The sequence below is a fragment of the Condylura cristata genome, unplaced genomic scaffold (assembly GCF_000260355.1).
Source record: "Condylura cristata isolate star-nosed mole 26May11 unplaced genomic scaffold, ConCri1.0 scaffold00041, whole genome shotgun sequence".
NCBI lineage: Eukaryota > Metazoa > Chordata > Mammalia > Eulipotyphla > Talpidae > Condylura > Condylura cristata.
In genome coordinates this window covers 4,191,844-4,212,436 of record NW_004567142.1, presented here as the reverse complement: position 1 = coordinate 4,212,436, position 20,593 = coordinate 4,191,844, and the positions used below count along the sequence as shown (strand labels likewise).

Sequence of the window (20,593 nt, the reverse complement as noted above, 5' to 3'; positions counted from 1 at the left end):
GGCACCCCAATGTGAATTGGGTTGCCTGTAACCCTTACCTGTTGCACTATTTCCTGGCTGGGGGAACTTTGGCCAATTATTTCAACTAAGCCTCAGTTTCCAAATCTGTGAGATAGGTACATTGAATACTGATGATACTGACTTATTCTAAATGGGTAAGGTAATGCCAGCACACTCACACTTAGTGCATTCCTTTTTTTCATGAAACATTTATTGGTCATCTGCTAAGAACCGATTGTTAATAATGAAGAAAACAGATTTGAACCCTACTGTTATATGGAGCTTACCTTCCTAGTAGCAGGAGACAGCTAATAAAGAGAAACCATAACCATGAAGAAGACACATTTTAGACTATGTTAAATGCTTTGAAGGAAATTGTGGGGTGGGGGAAGGCCACCCCAACAGGGATGATCAGTCAAACCTTCTCTGAGAAGTAATACCTGGAATTGAGACCTGAGGAGTGGAGTTATCAGAATGAGAATGGGGTGGGGGTGGGAGAGGGATTGCAAAGCTTGAGAACAAGCTCAGGTTGTTTGGGGAGCAGACAGAAGGGCCAGTGTGGCTGAAATGTAGGGAGCCAGAGGGAGTGGTAGGAAGGGAAATCAAAGGGCACCCTTGAAGCTGAGGGGAAGAGTGTGCATTTAATTCTAAGTGTAGTGGGAAGTCACTGGAGGGTTTTAAACAGCAGTATAGTATCAGGGACTTAATATTAACTGTTATTATTTATTTATTCCTGGGGATCTGAATTAAGGTGGGTGCTTGTGTGTGTGGGTGATGACTAGTATGTACTTGGCTCTCTTGAAGGGTCAGTGATGGTGAAAATTGAGGGACAGAGACCAGGTGTCTGGAGAGAACTGAAATCCCTGGCAGGGAAGGGAACTGGATGATAGGACTTCTGGGTGTCTGATGGAGTCTGAGATGGGGTGGTGGTAGTGGTTGACTCTCCTTAAGCGATAATGGGACGGGCAGTTTGGCGACTGGGTGGGCACTTGGTTGCTTGGGAGACCTGGAAATGGTAGACCAGGCTCTAGAGCCAGACTAGCTAGATTTGAATCTAAGCTGCTGGAAGCCATGTCTATAATTTGGGACAGGTCACTAGTAATCTCTCTATGCTTCAGTTCCTTTGTAAAATAGAGGTAATAATAAATACATTTTACTAGTTCCTTGGAGTTCCTGACATATTGTTGTGTGCTTATTATACCAGGTATTAGAGCCAGGGCATTCAGAACCTTAGTTCATCTCTAAATTTGGGTAAGTATAAATTCTTGAATCCTTTGGACTCTGAGGAAGTCCTAAATGAGGATTTCCAGGGGTGGGGAATAAGTCCTGGAGGATAGAGACTGGGATTCAGCCAATTTCCCAGCTATGTTACTGTCTTGGTCACGGGAAATACTGGGGGCTGAACGGTCATGTGCCCTTCATGGAGAACAGGGGCAGTGGGTGGGACTTGGGTGCTGGGCAGAGTCGAGGTGGAAAATTAGGGGGTCTTAAGGGATGGAGAATAGGCGGCTAGGCTTCTGAGCCATTTCCTGAGTGGAATCAGTGCCAGACTTAGTACCCAGAGGCTGCTCTGGGGTCCCCCACGCTAGGGTCCTGTGGAAGGATGAGAATTAGGGTAGGGAGGGTGGTAACGGGATCTCCCTCTCTGGGGCCTCCAAGGCTATGGGCTGCGCACAAGGCCTGTAGGCCGCCGCTTCCTCCCACAGGAAACCGCAGGCATTGGGCACACCCAGCCAGCAGAGAGGCGCCCACTACCCGCCCGCGCCGGGGAAAGCCCACGTGGGCAGCAGCTGGCCATCGAGGGGGCGTGGTCTTGGGCGGGGCGGTACCATGCGCCATAGGCCCCTCCCACTTCCGTCTCAGTGCGCGACCCTGTAGGCGGCAAAGCGTTTTTTGGCGGCTTCTTTGGAGGCCGTTAGGTGCGCATGCGTACTGAGCGCTTGCGAGGACCTGAAGCAGCGGTGAGCGGTCCTCTCTCTCACAACTCCCGGCTTCGGCACCGCCTTCCTGCTACTGAGTTCTCCAAATAACGTGGTCTTAATCAGCTTAAGATACGCATCTTTCGCGCCCCGTTCGAAGGACTTTGGGTTAGCTCCAAAGCCTTCCCGACGTTTCCCTCCCATGCCTTCCTCCACAGGCTCTTCCAGCTCCAACCTCTCCCTCTCGGAAACACACCGCCCGCCCCTCACAGCCCCGAGGCAGTCCCAGTTCCGTGCTTCGGTCCAGACCGTCCCGACTTCCCGCAAGCTCTCTGAGTCTGCGTGCCTTCGGATGACCCCCGGCCCCCACCAAACTTGGAAAGGAGCTTCTCTCCAGCGCCGTCTCACCAAGCACCTCGCGATTTCTGCCAATCATGCCCCTCTCCGCTCCCCGAAGCCCCGCCCTCCTCAGGTACCCTTGCCCCTCCCCTTCCCGACCCCGAAATCGGCCCTCTACAGGTATCCTTGCCCCTCCCCTCGCGTGACCCCGAAGCTCCGCCTTTTACAAGAACCTTATACCCCTTTTACAGGGGCCGGGCTCCGCCCCTAGAAGCCCTGCCCTCTGCGGTACTTTCGCCCCGCCCTTCGCCAGTCCCCGCTGCCCCCCCTTCTCCCCGCCACAGGCTCAGTCCTCGCCGGCCCTTCCTGCTCCGCTCTTTGCAGGTCTTTGCGCCCGATCCCGCTAACCCCGAAGGCCCACCCTCGCACCTTCCAGCCCGCCCCTTGTATGGCCCAAATCCGGTCCTACAAGCCCACTCCTCACCGACCGCGGCCCCACCCCTCACATCCCTCCTAGCCCTGTCCTCTCAGGACCCCTCTGCTCATCTCTTTACTGCTAAAACCCCCCAAACTTCGCTTCTGCAAGTCGGTCCGCCAGCTCCTCCCTTCTTCCCGGCTTCCCCTTCCACAGCCTCTCCTCGTGGCTTCGGTCCCCACCCCTGCTGCTGTCCTTAAGCCTCATTGGCCTCTTATCTCCCCAGTAACCACACCACAACAGTGAGCCTGGAGCATCAAGGACAGAGCAGAGACCCCAGCAGGTAGGAACCCACGGCCTGTTAGGGGTTTCTCCTTCCATAGCGACCACTTCCTCAAAGAGCCTGCTCTGGAGATCCTGAGGGTCGAGGGCACCGATGCCCTATGCGGAGTCAGAGCCTAGATAAAAGATTGAGAAGGTACGAGAGGCCTGAGAGATGCCCCTCCAACCCCTGGAGGAATTGAGACACAGAGTCCAGAACAGCTTCTGGGGTCCCCAGTTCCTAGTGCCTTGAAGTCCCTTCCCCCCTTCTCTTGCCCCTCTCTTGTTTGCTCTGTGTAAGTGTCCCTTGTGCACCCCTACAGGAGCCTGACGGGATTGTCCACAATGCCTGTGGGAGTCCATCCAGCGAGCACCCGCTCAGAGGATGGGAGTGAGGTCTTCCTGGAGGGACTCGGTAATTCATCCGTTCTATTTCAGTCACTATTTCCCTTCAGGGAGGCCAGAACTCCTCCTAGGAATTACTGAGAGGAGAAGGAAGGGAAGAGTGTTTTTTTTTTTTTTTTAAAGATTTTTATTTATTTGTGCATACAGAACTGGGGTACAGGCCAGAGGCTCAGGGGCGGTGAGAGGCTTCACCAGAGACAGAGCGGGGAACATAACAGGCAGATCAACGAAGTACACTGCTGAGGGGAGCAGCGGGCGGGTCAGGAGAGGTCTGCCACGCCATGTGGTCTCCTCCGGGGCAGGCGGGAATCGAACTCATGCGGAAGCGGCCCTAGATTCTCAGTGCTGTGCTTTAACCCGCTGCGCCACCAGGGAGGGCCGGGAAGAGTGTTTTAATAGCAGGAACAGAGTTTTCTAAAGCAGGTTGCTCCACTTCTGCACTGTTGACACTAGGATCAAAGAATTCTTGGTTGTGGGGACTTTTCTGTGCCTTGTAGGGTGCTTGGCAGCATCCCTCTCCTGTTCTCCCCATTAGATGCCAGTTGAAACTGCCCCCCACCTTGTTGATGAAAAGGTCTCCAGACATTGCCATATGCCTGTATGAGACAGATTCACCATGTCCCTGTCAGTCCCCTGAAGTGTCACCTACTGGGCTGGGGAGGTGGGAGCTGGTGGGGGCTACTGGAGAGATTCTCTGTGGTGTAAGGTCACCAGGTTCTGAGCCTTACCGCTCGGCTGAGGAGCTGGAGTTTCTAGCAGAGGCTGGTGAGTAGGAAGGGGAGGAGCTGGTTTTCTCTGGGTGTAGAAAGATGATTGGGTCTGTAAGGGCAGGTGTGGGGGAAGAAGGAAGAGAGGAGGCCAGGGTGATGGTCCAGGTGGAAGATAAGGAGGCCTGACTCTAGGGGCTCGGTTGAGAATGTGGAGGTGGGAGCAGGAAACTGAGGACTGCTGCTGGGCTTTGGGGACTGAAGTTGGGAAGGGGTGAGGGAGGGAACAAGAAGGGACCCTGGGAGTCTCAACCCTGTCCTCAACTTTCCCAAGTTAGGAAAGGGCTGGGCTCCCAGGACTGCAAGGCCCTGAAGGAGTGCCTTTTGCCAGGGAAACAGATGTGTGTTCAACCCTCAGTGGGAGAAGGCTTAGGGGGAAAACCCCTTGGGTATACAGGGCATATGGAGGGTGAAGGAAGCTTCAGGAATAAAGGAACTGACATTCAGTCAGTTAGGGAGTTGGCCAGCAGCTTAGTTGCTGTTTGTGAAGCTAAAAGGAAACCAGGATTCCTAGGACCTGGACAGGAAAAGAGGGGAGGGGGGTATTTCTGGATTGCCATTGAGTCCCTTGTTTTCTCACCCCTCAGCGGATTGGGAGCTGAGCAGATTGCAGCGACAGTGCAAAGTGATGGAGGGCGAGAGGCGGGCCTACCTCAAGGGAATCCACCAGCGCATCAACAAACAACTGTGAGCTCAGCTCATGCCTGGGTCCTGGAGCTGGGCAAGGGGGCTGGTAAAGGGGCTGGGTTGGGTCCTGGGGCTGGGCAAGAGGGCTGGTAAAGGGGCTGGATCTCTGGGGAGGGCTGGCTCACCGTGTTTAGTGATGCTGAGCTCTGTCCCCACTGGATCTCCAGTGGGGAGATCCAGCACCTGCAGGAAGAGCGAGATCTACTTCAGAAGCAGATCAGTGTGGCCCAGAGCCAGGTCAAGCGACTGCGGGACAGAGAGAAGCTGAAGAACATGGCCCACTTGCTGAAGTGCCGTACCCATGTACAGGTGGAAATTGATGAGCTGCAGGAGCAGATCAGCTCCCTGGACAAGGAGGTGGGTGTTGAGACCAGACACTGGCTCCTGCTTAGGGCCATGTGTCTTCACCACTTTGGACCTTTGTATCATCATCTGAAAGCCGGTTACTGCAAGTATCCACCTGGGAGAGCTGAATTCAAGCACTAGTGGGTGTTCAGGACTTAGTTTGACTTTATATGTCAGAAAAGGGGTGCTGGGTGGTTATGGGAAAATGGTCACCTTCTGGATTCAGTGAAGCCTATGTTAGAGTCCTTGTCCTGCCACATCAGAGCTGTGTGACCACAGGTGTCTTCACCTCTCTGGGCTCTAGTTTCTTCACCTGCCAAAAGGATCCTGCTAAGTCTAGACAGGTTTCTAATCCCATCTGCCTCCAGACCTTGTTATTTGACCTTGGAAGTAATGTGACTTTTCTAGGCCAAATTCTTTCAGGTTTTTACGACCATGACTCACTGACTGGGACTGCAGCTTCACCAAGCACAGATGCATAAAGATGTTAACACACACACATACATATCTTGGAAACAAAATTGTCACCAAGTGATACTTTGTTTTTTTGTGAGATTTGGTACTATTTTCCCTAGGATGTTTCATTAAACAAAGTTGCTTGAGTAGGTAAAATGATTTCTTGTACATGATTGGATCACAAATAGGCATTTAGTACTTACTACTTTGTTGGCTTGTATTAATTGGTTACTGTTTCTATAACAAATGACCACATACTTGATGGCCTAAAAGACTATAAACTAATTCTCTTACAGTACACGAGGACAGAGACCTGACTGGGTCAATATCAGGATGTTAGCAGAACTGTGTTCCTTCTGGGGGCTTTAGGAAAGAATCTTTTCCCTGGACTCTTCTAGCTTCTAAATCTGCCTCTAGACTCCTGGGCTCCACACTGTTTTGTCTTCTAAGCCAGCAAGGATTTGGTTAAGTTTTTCTCTTGCTGTGTAGCTCTACCCCTGCCTCTGTCATTTCTCCAGTGATTCGAACTCTCTTTCCTCCCTTTTTACTTCTAAGGACTTTCCTGATAACATTTGGCTCACCAGATAATCCAGAAACACCTTCCCATCTCCAGAGCCCCAACTTTATCACATATGCAAAGAATTTTTCATTTAAATTCACACATTCACAAGTTTCCGCCATTAGGATGTGGACTCCTCTGTGTGTGTGTGTGTGTGTGTGTGCATGCTTGGGGGTGGGGGTAGTGGTGGGAGGCATTGATACGTTTACTGCATGGTCTGTAGGTTTCTCACACTTGACTTTCAGCCATTTTGTTCAGCTGTCCATATCACCCCAAACTACCTTTGAAAGCTGCATTCTGATTCACATGGTCCAAACTTTTGGCTATTTCATGGTGGTACAGTGGGTGTTGACTGCTTCACATGGTTTTCCTTAGTATTTCCTGGAAACTCACCAGGGCAAGCCCAGAATGATGACTTTTATTATTTTGAATCCATGACTCCTTTGCCCTCTGGCCTCAAAGAAGCTACCATGCAGTAGAGTGCACGTTCTGGGCCCCAAGCAGCTGAGGGCTTCAGTCCCCCAGCTGTGTGGAACTGGATTTTGCCACCCCAAGGTGAGTTCCCATGCTGGCTCCCAAAGACTGCAGCCCTGGTGGGTGCCTTGATTGCCACTGGGAGTCGTACAGCATATCCAGTCCAGATGCCTGGCCCATGGAAACTTCTAGATAATTCATATTGTTTTAAGCCACTAAGTTTGAGGTCATTTGTTAGGCCAGTTAGATAATGAATCCAATTTCAAGTTGACATATTCCTGAAGCTGGAAATCAGCTCTCAGGAGCTGTTCAAGGGGATTCTACCAGTATTATTTATGGGATAGTTTGCTTGAGTGTTTGCATCCAACAACCTAGAAACCACTGGAAAAAAAATAGCTATATGTTGCAAAACAAATTGTATTTCATTCTGAAAAAGCAGTTACCATGGAATGTTTGTGCCCATGGGCACTTTTTTTTTTTAATTGAAAAATTTCCTAGGACAATTATTGAGTCACATACTCTTACAAGAAATCATGCAGAAACATTCCCTATGCACTTTGCCAATGCCTCCCAATGGGAACACCTGGGGTATTTTCTTTTTTACCCCTGCAACCACTAAGAACTTGGTTTCACAAAGATGTAATAACAAGGAAGGTACCATGGCCCCATCTTGTGTTGACCCCAGTGAACTACCTTGAATTTAAAGTTGGTGTGGTGTCTGATGTATGTCAGTATCTCTCTCCAAATTTAAAATAGCTCCTCTCGACCCCTGAGTTTGTGGCAGTGTCCTGGGGTGCCTCGGTGCATGTGCTAGTCCCTGGCATTTCTGGAGTAGCGTATGCAGCAGAAATTGTCAGCAGGGTTGGTTTCTTCTGAGGCTTGGGAGACAGAATCTGTTCTGAGTCTCTTGTTTCTGGTGGCTTGCTGGCTATCTTTAGCTTTCCGTGTATTTAGGTGTATAGCAGCATTACCCTGATCTCTGCCATCACCTTCATTTGGAGTTCTCTCCAGCTGTGTGTCTGTATGCAAACTGCCCCTTTTAATAAAGACACCTGTGTAGTGGATTGGGCCAATCTAAGGGTCTCATTTTCCCTTCATCACCTCCTTGAAGACTTTTTTGAAATAAGGTCATATTTTGAGATGCTGTGTATTAGCACTTACACACACACACACACACGTGTATATATATATGTATACATACATATGTATGTATGCTGGGTATTAGCACTTATATACACACATATACACACATGTATATATGTATACACACATATGTATGTATGCTGGGTATTAGCACTTATAGACACGCACACACATACATACACATGTGTGTATATATGTATATATACATATGTATGTATGGTAGGGGGAACACAATTGAACCTATAACAGCACACATTGGGAAACATGGCTTTAAGAAATTCACTAATTTAGGCTGATTCAGTGATGGGAAACCCTCGGGATTTACAATTGAGATGAAAAAAAAAATGTACAAAATGATGTAAAAAACTGTTATATTATTAGAAAAAAGAAAGAAATTTACTCATTTAGTCTGTGTATTTTGTTGAACACCTTCTCTCTCTGTCTCTCACACATACACATAAAAGAGAAAAAAAGAAATTTGTTTTTTTCAGAGCATCCTGTTTAATTGGGAGAAAGTGTACCTCAAATAAGTAGTGATGTGTACAGAAATGAGGACAGATTGAAAGCTGATTTCAAGCATTCTCAGACACAGGAACTCTAGGACAGCCAAAGCCCACTCTTGCCATCTCTCAATCTCTTGTTCTCCCCACAGGTTTCTCTATGTGGGGAGAACGATGACAGCAGAAGTCCTGGAGAGAGCTAGGAAACACCCATTCAGCTCATGCATTTCCCCACTGATTCAGGCAGACTCTGCTTGGGTCCAGTGACAATCTGTAGTTGGATTGTCCCTGGTTGGGCAGGGCAGCTTGTGGGATTTGAAGGTTGGGTAGTGACAGCAGAAGATAGAACAGATGGATGTCAGCCACACTGACACTCAGCCTTCCATTCCTCAATTTCCCCCACATTCAGCCAACAAACAGGTACCCTCTTTCCTCCAGATCCAGGAAATGGAGACCCGGATTTCTACTCAAGGTAAGGATGTCAGAAACCCAGGATTCTTCCTGGACCAGAAGGTCAAGATCCAGCGAAGGATCAAGATTCTAGAAGACCAGCTGGACAGGGTAAAGCTCAGCCTCTTGGGTCCCAACCCTGGGGTAGGGGTGAGGGAGAGCAGGAGGAAGGTGAACTGAACATAGGATCAAGTTCTGAAAATGGTGGACCTGATTCCTTGATATGGGCAGGCTTGAAATCTCTGAGGAGTTCAAGATTCTGGAGGGACAGGGGTTCTCAAAGGAAAGAGGGTTAATAGCTGGGTCCCTGAGATGGGAATAGACAGTGTTCTCAGGGTCTTCCAAAAGGTTAGTAGGCCTCAGCTGCCAAGAGGCCCCTCCTTAGCTGAGTTTGGAGGAGGGAGCTGGGCTGGACCTCAGAGGACTCATGTTCTCTCCCCCTTCCACCCTCCCAGGTCACCTGTCGCTTTGACATCCAGCTGGTTCGGAATTCGGCTCTTCGTGAGGAGCTGGACCTCCTGCGGATCGAGAGGAACCGCTATCTGAATGTGCACAGCAAGTTGCAGAAGGTCAGTGGCCCTGCAGCCAAGCATCCCCTAGCCCAGCAGCATTGGGGCAAGGACAGAGACAGTTTCACCTATGCTCTCCCCAAACCATGCACTCTATCTCCCCAACATTTGGGCCTCAAGGATGGAATCCACTGGAGCGGCAGGCTTACTTGAGCCCTGAGGGAATGAGACCTGGAGAATGTGCCGGAGGAAGTAGGCTTCTCTATGTGCAGAAACACAGAATGGCACTCAGGGAAAGCAATAAGCAGAGAGACTGCTCACATTCCAGAGGTCCCTCAGTGAGCTTTGAGGTCCTTTGAATACCTCTTCTCTCTCCCTTCCTGCTCCCTCTACCCTTATTTCTTCTTTTAATTTTAATTATTTCAAACTTGTAGAAAAGGTGCCTGCAGACCCAAAAGCACTCCTTGATCTCACTCTGCAAGATTGATTTTTTACATTTTCTCTTTCTCTGTCTCTGGACTTCCTCTTCTTACTGTAAGCCATGGGTGATCGTTGACAACTGTTCTCTTTGAGGGATCATTGCAGACATTTTGCTCCTAAGGACTTCAGGGGCCATTTCTTGAAAACACAATCCCTTTCTTACACAATCTTATCAGGAAAAGTGTTCTAATTGCAAGTGGTCTGTATTCAAGAGTCTACCTACTATCTCAAGGGCTGACCTTTATGCCTCTTAGTTCCATGTTCCTGCTGGGCTGGGCTGCTCACATATCCCATGGTGCATTGTCCTCATCACTGTGGCATTTCAGATGTCATTTGAGGGCCCCCAGTGCAGTATAACTGCTGTCTTTTCATGATTTGGTTCAGGCTGTGTGTGTCAGAAAGTGTAAGGAGGAGCTACTCTGTTGGTTATCTACATCCTGTTGGGAGGCCCATAATGTCCATTATTCCTGTCATGACTTGATCACTTGGTTTGCTAGGTTTCTCCAATGTAGAGGTTTCTTCTGTATAATGAACAAGTGGTTTGTTGACAGATGACTTGACATTAAAAATAGCCTGCTTCCTGACACCCTTTCACCCACTCAGCATCCAGTAATGATTCTCTCCATAAGGCCTTCCAATTGCCCACCTGGTCATTTCCCTACCTGTCATCTTTGCTGCCGCTGGGAGATGTGGAGGTAGAGCTTAAGAAAGAACTTCTCACTGTCTCCCCTAAAGTCCTGGATTGTCAATATGTGGTTCTGAGGTTTTACCTGATTTACAGGTTGGAATCAAAATGGTTATTGTCTAGCATGAAGTTTCCTTTTTCCCAGATTTTGCTAGAGGGTACCCCTACAAGTTGGCTTCTGTCTCCTCTTGACAGGCCCCATTATTTTTGTGAATTATTTGTGACTTTCTGGCACAGGAAGACAGTCCAGGTTATCTTGGACTTGTTTTGCCCCAAGCCCCCCCAGCCATGACTCAGAGGTAAGCTCTGGTTCTTTCTAGTGGGGAAGAGGTGTTGAGGGAGAAGACTCAGGCATGAGAGTTCTGGAGTGACATTGCTCACAGTTTCTTTCTCTGGAGAGATCCAGGAAATGCTTCACTGTTTTACAGTCATGAGTTCATGGAGATACCTTCCTCTACAATTCAGGGTTACCAGACTATTCCCGAACATTCCCCTCTGCATCTTTCTCTCCTTGGCTCCCAACAGCTTCAATATATTTTGCCTTAGTCCTCCCTTATACACAGAGGAATCAGAATGAGCACAACTGTACCCCTTCACCCCAACCCAAGACGTGGAGTTTGAGATTTGTTGGTGCTATGTTTTATCTTCTGAGGCTAGTATCTTTCTAGCCTTGTCTCTTCAAATGATTGTATTCATAAACCACTTGGATTTGTTCTTCTTATTATTTTTTTATCTTCTTTGTGGTTTAGTTCTTTGAAATAGTTAGGTTCATTTGCTTTGGTGTGCATTCAGTTTAAGTTCTCTCCTCTGTATTGCTTGTAATTTTCTTCAGGGATATGTAAACTATTAGCAGTGTCTCCAAATCAAAACAACTCCAGAAGGCACCCTAGAGAGACATCATGTCCTCACCAGTCTCTTCCATTTTACTTCTCAGAGGTCCCTGCTGTGGTGTCTGGTTATCTTTTTGCCAAAGTAAATGTGTGTGCATGCATGTATGTATGTTTGCACTCACGTGTGTATCATGTTAATAGGGTGTTCATGTGCACACAGTTAATACATATATATACATGTGTATAAATATAGACTCTATAGATACACACACATATATAATAAAATATATGTATTTTTATTTTTTTTCCTGGAAGAAGCTTTTTAGTCCGTATTACTTGCAAAGCCATTTCCCTGGAACTAGAAACATTAGTGAATTCACAATGATAAAATCCACACTTATTTCTGACATTGAGCAGAAATTCAGTTGGGCTGGGTTAGGAGAATTCTGGGTGGATGGTTGGGGAAGGGCCGATAAGCACTTACCCCACAGCTCCCCCTGGCCACTTTCACTCCATACCTTTTCATATCGCCTCCACTGGCTGTCCAGAATCAGCCAGGCGTGCATTTCTGGGGCCCTGGTTGTGAGCCGAGGTCTGTCTGGTTTTCTCTGCAGGAAGTCCATCTCTTGCACCAGATGCTTGGCAAGGTCATGGTCTCTTCTACTGCAGCCTATGCCGTCAGGTAAGTGCCTCAGCGGCTTCTTGGGTGGCCTTTGGATTATTCTAGTGCACTCACTTTTCCTGAGGCATTGGTGGAAGGTTCTGAATTCCAGACACAGACCATCACAACCTGTATTTTCATGGGTAAGGTGGCCCTTACTATCTCTCCACCACTGACCTCCTGCTCCTTGTGTGTATGGCTCTCTGCTTTTGTCTGTGGAGATGTACAGAGAACAGGTGAGACAGGTCCGGGAGCCCAGGGCTCTGTGAGTGGGAGTAAAGTGTGCTTATCAGTACTGGTCAAGAGGGACAGACTCTCAGGCCATCCTCAGATGAAGAAACTGTTTTCTGGAACAAAGAAGCTATGCCTTGGCTTCTTGCTCTCGGGGCTCCATGCTCCCACTCTGTCTCACTCCATACTGCTGCTTTCTTAGCTTCAGCCCTGTTCTCTTGCATCAGGTGGTTCCTTTCCTTCCTGTAGTTTCTTGTTTCTATCACATAACTTCTGTTTACTCAAGGTTTATGAGTCCTCCAGATCTCAGCTGCAGCCCAGATCTCCCTCCTACCTGTTCTCCCTCTTCCCCTCCCTCCCTTCAATCCTTTCCAAACTTCCCTGTCAGTTAAAACACACACCAAAAACCCAATGTTTAAAAGTATCCAATTCAGTGGCATTTTGTACATCCAAAATGTTGTGCACTCTCATCCGGTCTACATCCAGACCCCTTCCCTCACCCTGGCAGGAAGCCTGCACTCCCTCCCGCCCCGCAACTCAGTGGTGACAGCCCAGTCTCCTTCCCGTCTCTCAGGGCTCACCTGCTCCAGACATTTCATATGATGGAATCAGACACAATGGGACTGTGTCTGGCTTTATTCATTTGGCATCATGCTTTCAAGGTTTATCCTCAAGGCCCCCTCCATTGGGCTTCTTTTCTTTTTATTTATTTTTTAAAAAGATTTAGTTATTTAAGCATACAAAAACTGGAGTACAGGCCAGAAGTGTGGGGGGTAAGAGGAGTCATCAGAGACAGAGTGGGGAGCAGAACAAGTGGATCTACTGAAATCCAACTGCTGAGGGGAGCAGTGGGGAGACAGGAGAGGTCTGCTGTGCCCTGTGGGTCATTCCCTGGCCGGGATTGAACTCATGCCCGGTGGCTGGTAATAGATTGATAGCAGTGAGACTTTAACCCCTGCACCACCATGGAGGCCCTTTTGGGGCCTATTAGGGCCTCCAAGCCTATCAGGGCTTTGATGGCAGATGCTATAAATTCTTCCCTTTGGGGACTGAGACCCCCTTAGTGTTTGGACTGTGCACAGCAGCTTCTGCTCATGCATGGCCTTGGCTTTCTCCCAACCTGGGCTTCCTTACCTGGCTTGTGGGCCTGCCTGCGTGGTCAGGATCAGCCTCTGCCCACACTCCTCAGTGGGTGGCAATGGATGCCGAGGGCACGCAGTGGGTGGGGGCACACGAGTGATGCATCAGGTCAGACCAGCTGCAGTCTCCAGTGCTTCCTTGCGGGTGACTGGGGCCGGCCACTGCCCCTCTGAGCACCTTCCTTTCCACCACTGTGATGTGGCAGCCAGCATGGTATCTTCCTTACTGGCCACTGTGGAGATTCATGGCTTGTGGTTGTGGGGTGTCCCCTGAGGGTCTGGTGCTCAGGAAGTTGTTGAGTTCCCTCTTCCTGTCCTTTGGTTGGTGTGGAGCCAGAGGCACAGAAAGACGAGTCCTATTCTCTGGGGGCGGCCCCAGACGCCAGGGGTGGGAGCTGGGGCTGGAGGCTGCTGGGGAAGCTTTCCACCAGGACTGACCTTAGCAAGCTTTGGAGGAATTGGAATAGAACAAGATGCTGGTGTTCTGTTGATGGCTGCCGAGGTTGGCAGAGTTGTGGAGGTATGAACTAGAAGGCTCCATGGCTACAAGACAGCGAGCCCCAAACCAGTAAGCCCCAAAAGATGAGAAGGAATTCATTTTCAGTAATACCATTGTGATGAATTGGATCGCCAGGTTCAGGGGTCTCTGGACTTATAGGGACCACACCGGCTTATAAATTGAATCTTCAGCTAAGCTGTTCAGTGAGTGAGGCTTCTAGGGAAACCCCTAGAATACACTTCCATTTTGGAGCATAAGCCCTAAGGGGACCCCACCGCCATTTTGCCTCCTGCTCTCCTGTTCCTGTTCCCACACAATAATGCGTAGGTTTCCGATGCCCGGCCGAGCACATTGTGGCAGCATGCCCTTGGGGGTACCAGCCCTGAGTGGGCCCTGACTCACCCCGTAACCCCTTGCGCATCCACCTCTAGGAGCCTACTCAGACTTCTGCCTTTTGTGACCTGATTTTGCCTCATGCCGGGGGCGCAGGCTGATCCCCCCTACTCACACCACCCCAGGTCCACCCCACCTATCCCTGGGATCCCAGGTCCACCCTGATCCAACCTGCAATCTCCCTGACCCTGGGCTGACCCCTCCTCCTCTGCGCCTCAGGGAGGAGGCCAAGACCAAGATGGGGATGCTGCGGGAGAGGGCGGACAAGGAGGTGACCCAGAACGAGACGGAGGGGCAGATCCTGCAGCGCAGCATCGCGCACCTGGAGCAGCTGCACTGCTTCCTCAAGCTCAAGAACAATGAGCGGCAGCCAGATGCGGCTGTCCTGGAGAAGCGTCAGAGGCAAGGTGAGCTGCCGCCCGAGGGCTTGGGCACCACCTGGGCAGCAGCCACCAGGGGCTGGAGCTGGAGGGCCTCCAGGCCTGGGGAGCAGCGGCCCCTGTGTCGCCCCTCTGGGCCTCCCTGGCTGCCCTGGAGGCCCACCGCGTTGTCCCCCGCCCCCCAGCCCAAGAGGTGGCCCAGGGTCTCCGAAAGACCTCCCAGGAGAGGCTGGTGCTGCGCTACGAGGACACGCTGAACAAACTGTCCCAGCTGACAGGGGAGAGTGACCTGGACCTGCTGGTGGACAAGTACCTGGAGAGTGAGGACCCGGGCTGCAGTGCACGGTGGCGAGAGGCCAGGCCTGATCCCCAGAACCCCTAGTCCAGTGCAGAGTGGGCTGGGTCATGGTCCCTGAGGCGCTCTGCTTTTCCCTGGGGTCCCAGCCACCTTCCTCGGCCTGGGAAGGGCTACCTTGCCTCTGCCGGCCCTCTCCCTCCCCTCTCTCCCCACCCTAGTGTGCATGGTCCCCCCCACCCCATCTCTCGCCATCCCCGTCTTGGGCCGGTGTCCCTTCTTTCTGCGTTGCTTGCTCTCGGCTCTGTGCCTCTCTGTCCTCCCCTAGTATCCGAGGGTGTCTCCCAGCAAACCCATACTCCTGCTGACTCCTCTGCCTTTCGTGCACTGGTCATGCTTCAAGTCGTGTCTCCTCTGTCCCTGTTGCGCTCTGTCTCCTGGTGTGCCAGCTCTTCGGTTCTCTTTCCCCACTTCTCCCACTTTGTCCACCTCACTTGCTGTTTCCGCCTCTTGGGGTCTCAGGATTTCTGTGACTTCCTCTTTGTCCCGCTCACTCACGCTGACTCTCCTCTTTCTGTGCCGTCTTTGTCTGCCTACAGCTCTCCAACCTGGTCTCCTTCTGTCTTGGTGCTGTCTCTCGCAACGTGTCTGTCTTCCTGTGTGTCTCTCTGGCTGTTTTTCTCTTGGTCTCGGGCTCTCTGGACCCGGCCTCTTGTTGCTGCAGGGGAGGAGCGCAACTTCACAGAATTCAACTTCATCAACGAGCAGAACTCCAACCTGGAATACCTGCGGGAGGAGATCAAGGAGGTGAGTGAGACCCCTGCCCCACCCCCGCCAGCATCACGTCTCCCCTCCGCCATGGAGCTGCACCTTAGCGTGTTCTGCCCCGCCCCCTGCCTGACAGATCCGGGAGGCACTGGTGAGGGGGCGTGCAGACAAGGACAAGAGGCGTCTGCTCCAAGAGCAGCGTGAGTTAGAAATGCAGCAGCAGGCAGACAAGGTGCGTGAGGAGGCCAGGAACATCGAGACTCACTTTCAGGACGTTCGGGGAAAGCTGGAGAAGCTCAAGGCTGGTAAATGCCCCAACTTCTTTATCTGGGAGGCTTCGGTGAGCACAGAGCCGGCCCCGGCAGGCTTTTCACCGAAGACCTGGCGCAGCGGCTGTCAGCCCATCCTGCGTCCATCTGCCCATGCCCATGGCCATCCCACAGCACCCGCTGCATCCGTCCAGTTTCATCCATCTGTCTGTCATCCATCCAGTTTCATCCATCTGTCTGTCATCCGTCCAGTTTCATCCATCTATCATGCATCCGTCCACCCATCCTCTCCTCCACGTGTCCACTCTGCGCCTACCCCCTACCCTCCCCACCCACCTCCCACACATCTGCCCGTCCTTCCTGTGCAGAGTGCTCAAGAACGAGGCTGCCTCAGCTCCGTCATGTGCAGACGCTGGTGTGTGGTCTTCTCTCTGAGGCCCTCTGGAAATGGGGTGGTGACACACGGGCAGGCTGTCCTGAGAATTACATGGGGTGATGGACAGAACCTCATGGTGGAGAGAGTGAGCCCAGGTGGTCCCCGGAGAGCCGATGGGTGGCGGGACAAATCCTCCTCCCTCTGTTCTGTGACCGTGGAGCTGGATGTGGGGGTGGGAGGAGCCAGGGAGAGACCGACACAGGCACCAGGGCCTGGAGGACACCGTGGCCCTGGGGGCCCCGACTCGGTGTGGAGCGCACAGCCATCATTGGTGGAGCTCAGTGCGGAATGAAGACGTGAGGCCCTTGCTAAAGCAGTGCCAGGAATTTAGAGGTGGCAACAGCAGAGCCTCAGAGCACCTGGGGTCCCTGCTGAGCTCAGGGGCTGTTGCACTCATGAAACCTGCTCTCTTGGGGTCTCAGGAAAGGTTTCCTGGAAGGGCTTTTGAGGCTGATTTTGAAGGATATGTTTAATTGAGACCCTCGGGTGAGGAGGCTGCTCCCCAAAGGTGGGGCTGAGGAGGTGCATTTAGGGAGCCTAGGTTCTTTGTGTAGCGAGGGGAAAGCTTGGTGTGAAGGGGGTGGGAGAAGCAGATCCTGCAGGGAGGAGAGGCAGAGGCATGAGGTGCACAGGAGCTGTGGGAGGGTTGTGAGCTGAGTAGCCAGGGATTAGGAGCATGGTGAGGAGGGGATGGAGCAGAGCCTTTGAGTTGAAGGACTGTAGGTGGTGTGGGATTGGGTGCACCAGAGTCTGGTCTGGCAGACAGAGTGGGCTTGGGGGTGCCCCGGCTCACAGTGTGAGGGGTCTGCTGGTCTGTTCAGGGAGGAATCCCAGGAGGAAAGTGCGTATGTGAATCTGGTGCTCAGGTGGAGGAGGCGTGGGGGCAGGGCAGGGTGCCCTATGGCTGGGTGCTGAGTTGGGTCAAGGTTCTGGTGCCTTCTTACTTCTCGAGGGCTGTTTGCTAACTAAACACAACCAGACTGCGCTGGGCTGGCGAGCAGAGTGATCAGAGACCGTGACTGCTGGGCCGGCTAAGGGCCGGCAGCGGTCATGTCGCTGTGCGTAGCCAGGCCTGACGTTAGTAGCACCAGGGGAGCAACCTGGAAGCAGCCCCGCGTCTCCTCCCTCGGGCTGGGTGGAAGTTGGGCATTTCCAAGCTGGGAAGAAACCCAGGTGGAGGCGCGTTTTTCAGATTTTCCTCCAACTTACCCCACTTTTTACCTGCTCGGGTCCATATCTTCAACAGACACACAGCAGTCCCTCCCACTTCCAGCCACCCCAGCAGTGTCGGAGCAAGTCTGCTGCCACCCTGTCTCCCACCAGCTTGCTGTCCTCTTTTATAAAGAGGGCTGTGGCCGCTAGGTGGCTGTGGGGGTGGGCACCTTTCCATGACAGCCTGCCTACCCCCTAACTCCAGACATCCAGAAGCTCTTCACCACGGCCCAGTGTGACAGCAGCAGCATCAAGGATCTCCTGGGGATCAAGAACTTCATGCGAGACCGAGACATCACCCTCTTCCTGGGCCTCATTGAGAAACGGCTGGTGGATCTCCTCACGGTGCAGGCCTTCCTTGACACCCAGGTCTGCAGTCTGGGGCCACCCGAGCCTCCGAGAGCTGGACCTGAGTTGGGTCAAGCCTGGGGCGTGGGTCAGAGCTGATGCTGACTTCCCCACCCTACAGAGCTACAGCCCTGAGAAACTGGATCGGGCGGCCCTCCTGGTGCTGGGCCAGGACATCGAGGATGTGCCCAAGAAGATGGCCCATCCACGGCCCCCAAGCTACCTGTGAGGCCTAGGGGAGAAGGGAGAAGGGAGAGGAGAGGGGGGGAGCCCACGGGGCCAGAGAGGACAAATGGGCTGCAGGGCTTGGGAGCCAGAGGGTGGGTGTGGCCCTGGGGGAAGCAGATGGTGTCGTGGGTGCTTTGCAGGAGCGCAAGGGGACGGTGTGGGATGATTGAGGGAGGAGTTGTCCACATTTTTTGGGTGGAGAGCGAAGCAGTCCCTGCTTGTCCCCCACTTCAGGGAGGAACACCCTGGGTTTGAAGCCAAAGATGACTATCCCTTGAGCAAGAAGGAGCTGCTGGGACAAGTGGAGAAGGCGGTGAGTATGGGGCAGTGGGGCTCACAACAGGGACCCCTGCTCGCCTGGGGGGCCCTAACTCATCTCTTTCCCTCTCCTGCCAAGCTGGAGGCCCGGGAGCAGCATAAGGAGCTGACTGAGAACTTGAAGAAGGGGGACAGCACCCCAAGCCTCACTGGTAGCCGCCTGGGCTCAGGCACACCCATGCTGGGCACCAGGAACCCCAGTATTATCCCCGGGTCCATCTTGAGCCACAGGACTAGCATCATGCTGGCGTCCAGTGGAGGCCATGCCTCCAGCTCCAATATTGGCCATGTCACCTTTGATGACCAAAATGGCAGGCCCGTGTCCAGCCATGCCTCCGTGGGGGGCCATGTGACCTTCAGAGCCCCCAACTCTAGTAGCAACCTGGGCTCTACTGGATACATGGAGTCCAGCAGAGGCCAGGAAAGCCTTGCTGCCCCGGAGAGTAGAGGTGCAGGGTCAGAATCAAGTGGAGGCCCAGAGTCTAGCAAGGGTCCCACCTCTAGCACCGCCCCGGGCTCCACCACCAGCAAGGACTCCCAGAGCAAGTAGCAGCCCTGGCCCTGGCCTGGCTTGGCGGGGCCCTGCTTGTCTCTCCATCCCCCTCCTTCCCCAGCGGTTCCGTTTCTTTCCCAGTTCCGGCCTCTTTGGGCCCTGCATGTGCCTTCAGCTCCCGTCCCTGGTGTCCCGGGACTGTCATCGCCTCTCATTTCTGCCTCCCTGTCTCCTGCTCTCTTGGTTTCCTGTTCAGTGGGCGGAACATGCTCTCCCAGGCTCTGTTCTCCCCTCTCCAGCTGCGCCCACCTCTTGCTTCCCTCCTGACTCCCTGTCCTCACCTCCACCTCCAGACTCTTCCTGCACCTCATGCCCCTATCCCTGTAGCGCCTCGCTCTTTGTGGACCCCCAACCTCCCCACTACTGACCAGTGTCAGGGTCAGCCTGAGTGTGACCTAAGGAAATAAGTCAGAACCTGGCTTTGGCCCCCACCTAGTGATGAGCACCTATTCGAGAGAGTAAGCCTTAAACATGGCTGTTTCCTCTACCTCCAGCCTCAGGGAAAATGAATGATCCTGTCCCCTCCCTCCCATTCAGGCTCTTGTTTTCTGGAGAACTGTACTTTTCAGGCTCCTTGATAGCTGTGAACTGGATGGGTCAGGATAGATTGCATTATGCTGCAGTGACAAATGCCCCAGGATTAATTCCTTGCCATTCTTACTGGTTTCTTGCTGGTCAGCTAAGGACTCTGCTCACCACTAGTCCTGTGACAGCCCAGCCTGACAGCCAAGGCTGGAGAGTTTGTATTTCCCCTCTCCCACCATCCCTATGTGCCTTTCTCCCACCCCCCTTCACCCCAGAACTCCCACATTGTTTATTAACATCTGCTAGTTTTTGTATTTTGCTTTGTCAAGTTGTTTGCTATGTGAATGGAGTGTTGCCCCTCTGCAACGACGAAATGGCGATGCCAGGGGGTGCTGAAAGCCTGGGCCTGCACACTGTGCACATTCCTTCTCTTCCCGTTGCTGGCCAGAGCGGTCATCTGACCAAGCCTGCCCAAGAGGCAAGCTTTGCACATGTCTGCGAGGAGGAGGGCAGGAGTATTTGTGCCTGGCCCCGGTCAGACATGAGGCACATCTGCACTTACCTGTTGTGGGAGGGAGAGGGGCCCGACCTGTCACTGAGCGCTGCCTCCTGGTGCTTGAAGCCAACCACGGTAAGACAGGTAATCCAGCATCTACCTTCCTAGTCCAGGCAGGTAGTGTGCTGAACTTCATTCCCCATAAAGGGGGCTGATATATACAAACTTCAAGGGTTTTTTTGTCTTTTTTTTTTAATGTGAGAAAGATGAACTGATAAGAGCAGAGCCTTAGGACGTGCAGAGCACACTGGGTGTATAATGATGACTAGGAGGATGGCAGCAATGAAAAGGAACATGTTGTTTTTTCACCTGTCAGAGAACCAAGTCTTCCTATCTGCTTATCTGACCCCAGCGTCTGGTGAGGCCTACTCAGTGCTTTGCTGGTAAATGTCCAACAACTGACTTTTCAGGGGAAAAAAAATCCTGTTACCATAGCATTTGCCTGTTTCTGTGATGATTACAGCAAATGTTGTGAATTTTTTTAAGCTTTATTTTATT

At 52.1% G+C, this 20,593-nt stretch overlaps 1 protein-coding gene across 3 annotated transcripts; it reads left to right on the top strand.

Annotated features, from left to right (window-relative positions):
- The first annotated feature begins 2,176 nt into the window (after window positions 1-2,176).
- On the top strand, window positions 2,177-20,593 carry CCDC114 (coiled-coil domain containing 114). Of its 3 annotated transcripts, none has more exons than XM_004693979.2 (16): window positions 2,177-2,391; window positions 2,960-3,016; window positions 3,318-3,409; window positions 4,754-4,853; window positions 5,021-5,210; window positions 8,769-8,891; window positions 9,236-9,349; window positions 11,899-11,966; window positions 14,427-14,614; window positions 14,773-14,907; window positions 15,607-15,689; window positions 15,787-15,955; window positions 17,773-17,936; window positions 18,037-18,140; window positions 18,378-18,456; window positions 18,541-20,593. In XM_004693979.2, exons 1-16 carry the CDS (start codon window positions 2,354-2,356, stop codon window positions 19,009-19,011), a joined length of 2,175 nt encoding a protein of 724 aa, XP_004694036.2. In that variant the 5' UTR covers window positions 2,177-2,353; the 3' UTR covers window positions 19,012-20,593. The 3 variants fall into 3 exon arrangements, with proteins under 3 accessions (XP_004694036.2, XP_012589207.1, XP_012589208.1); XM_012733753.1 differs by lacking the exon at window positions 2,177-2,391 and adding an exon at window positions 2,613-2,642; XM_012733754.1 differs by lacking the exon at window positions 2,177-2,391 and adding an exon at window positions 2,668-2,704.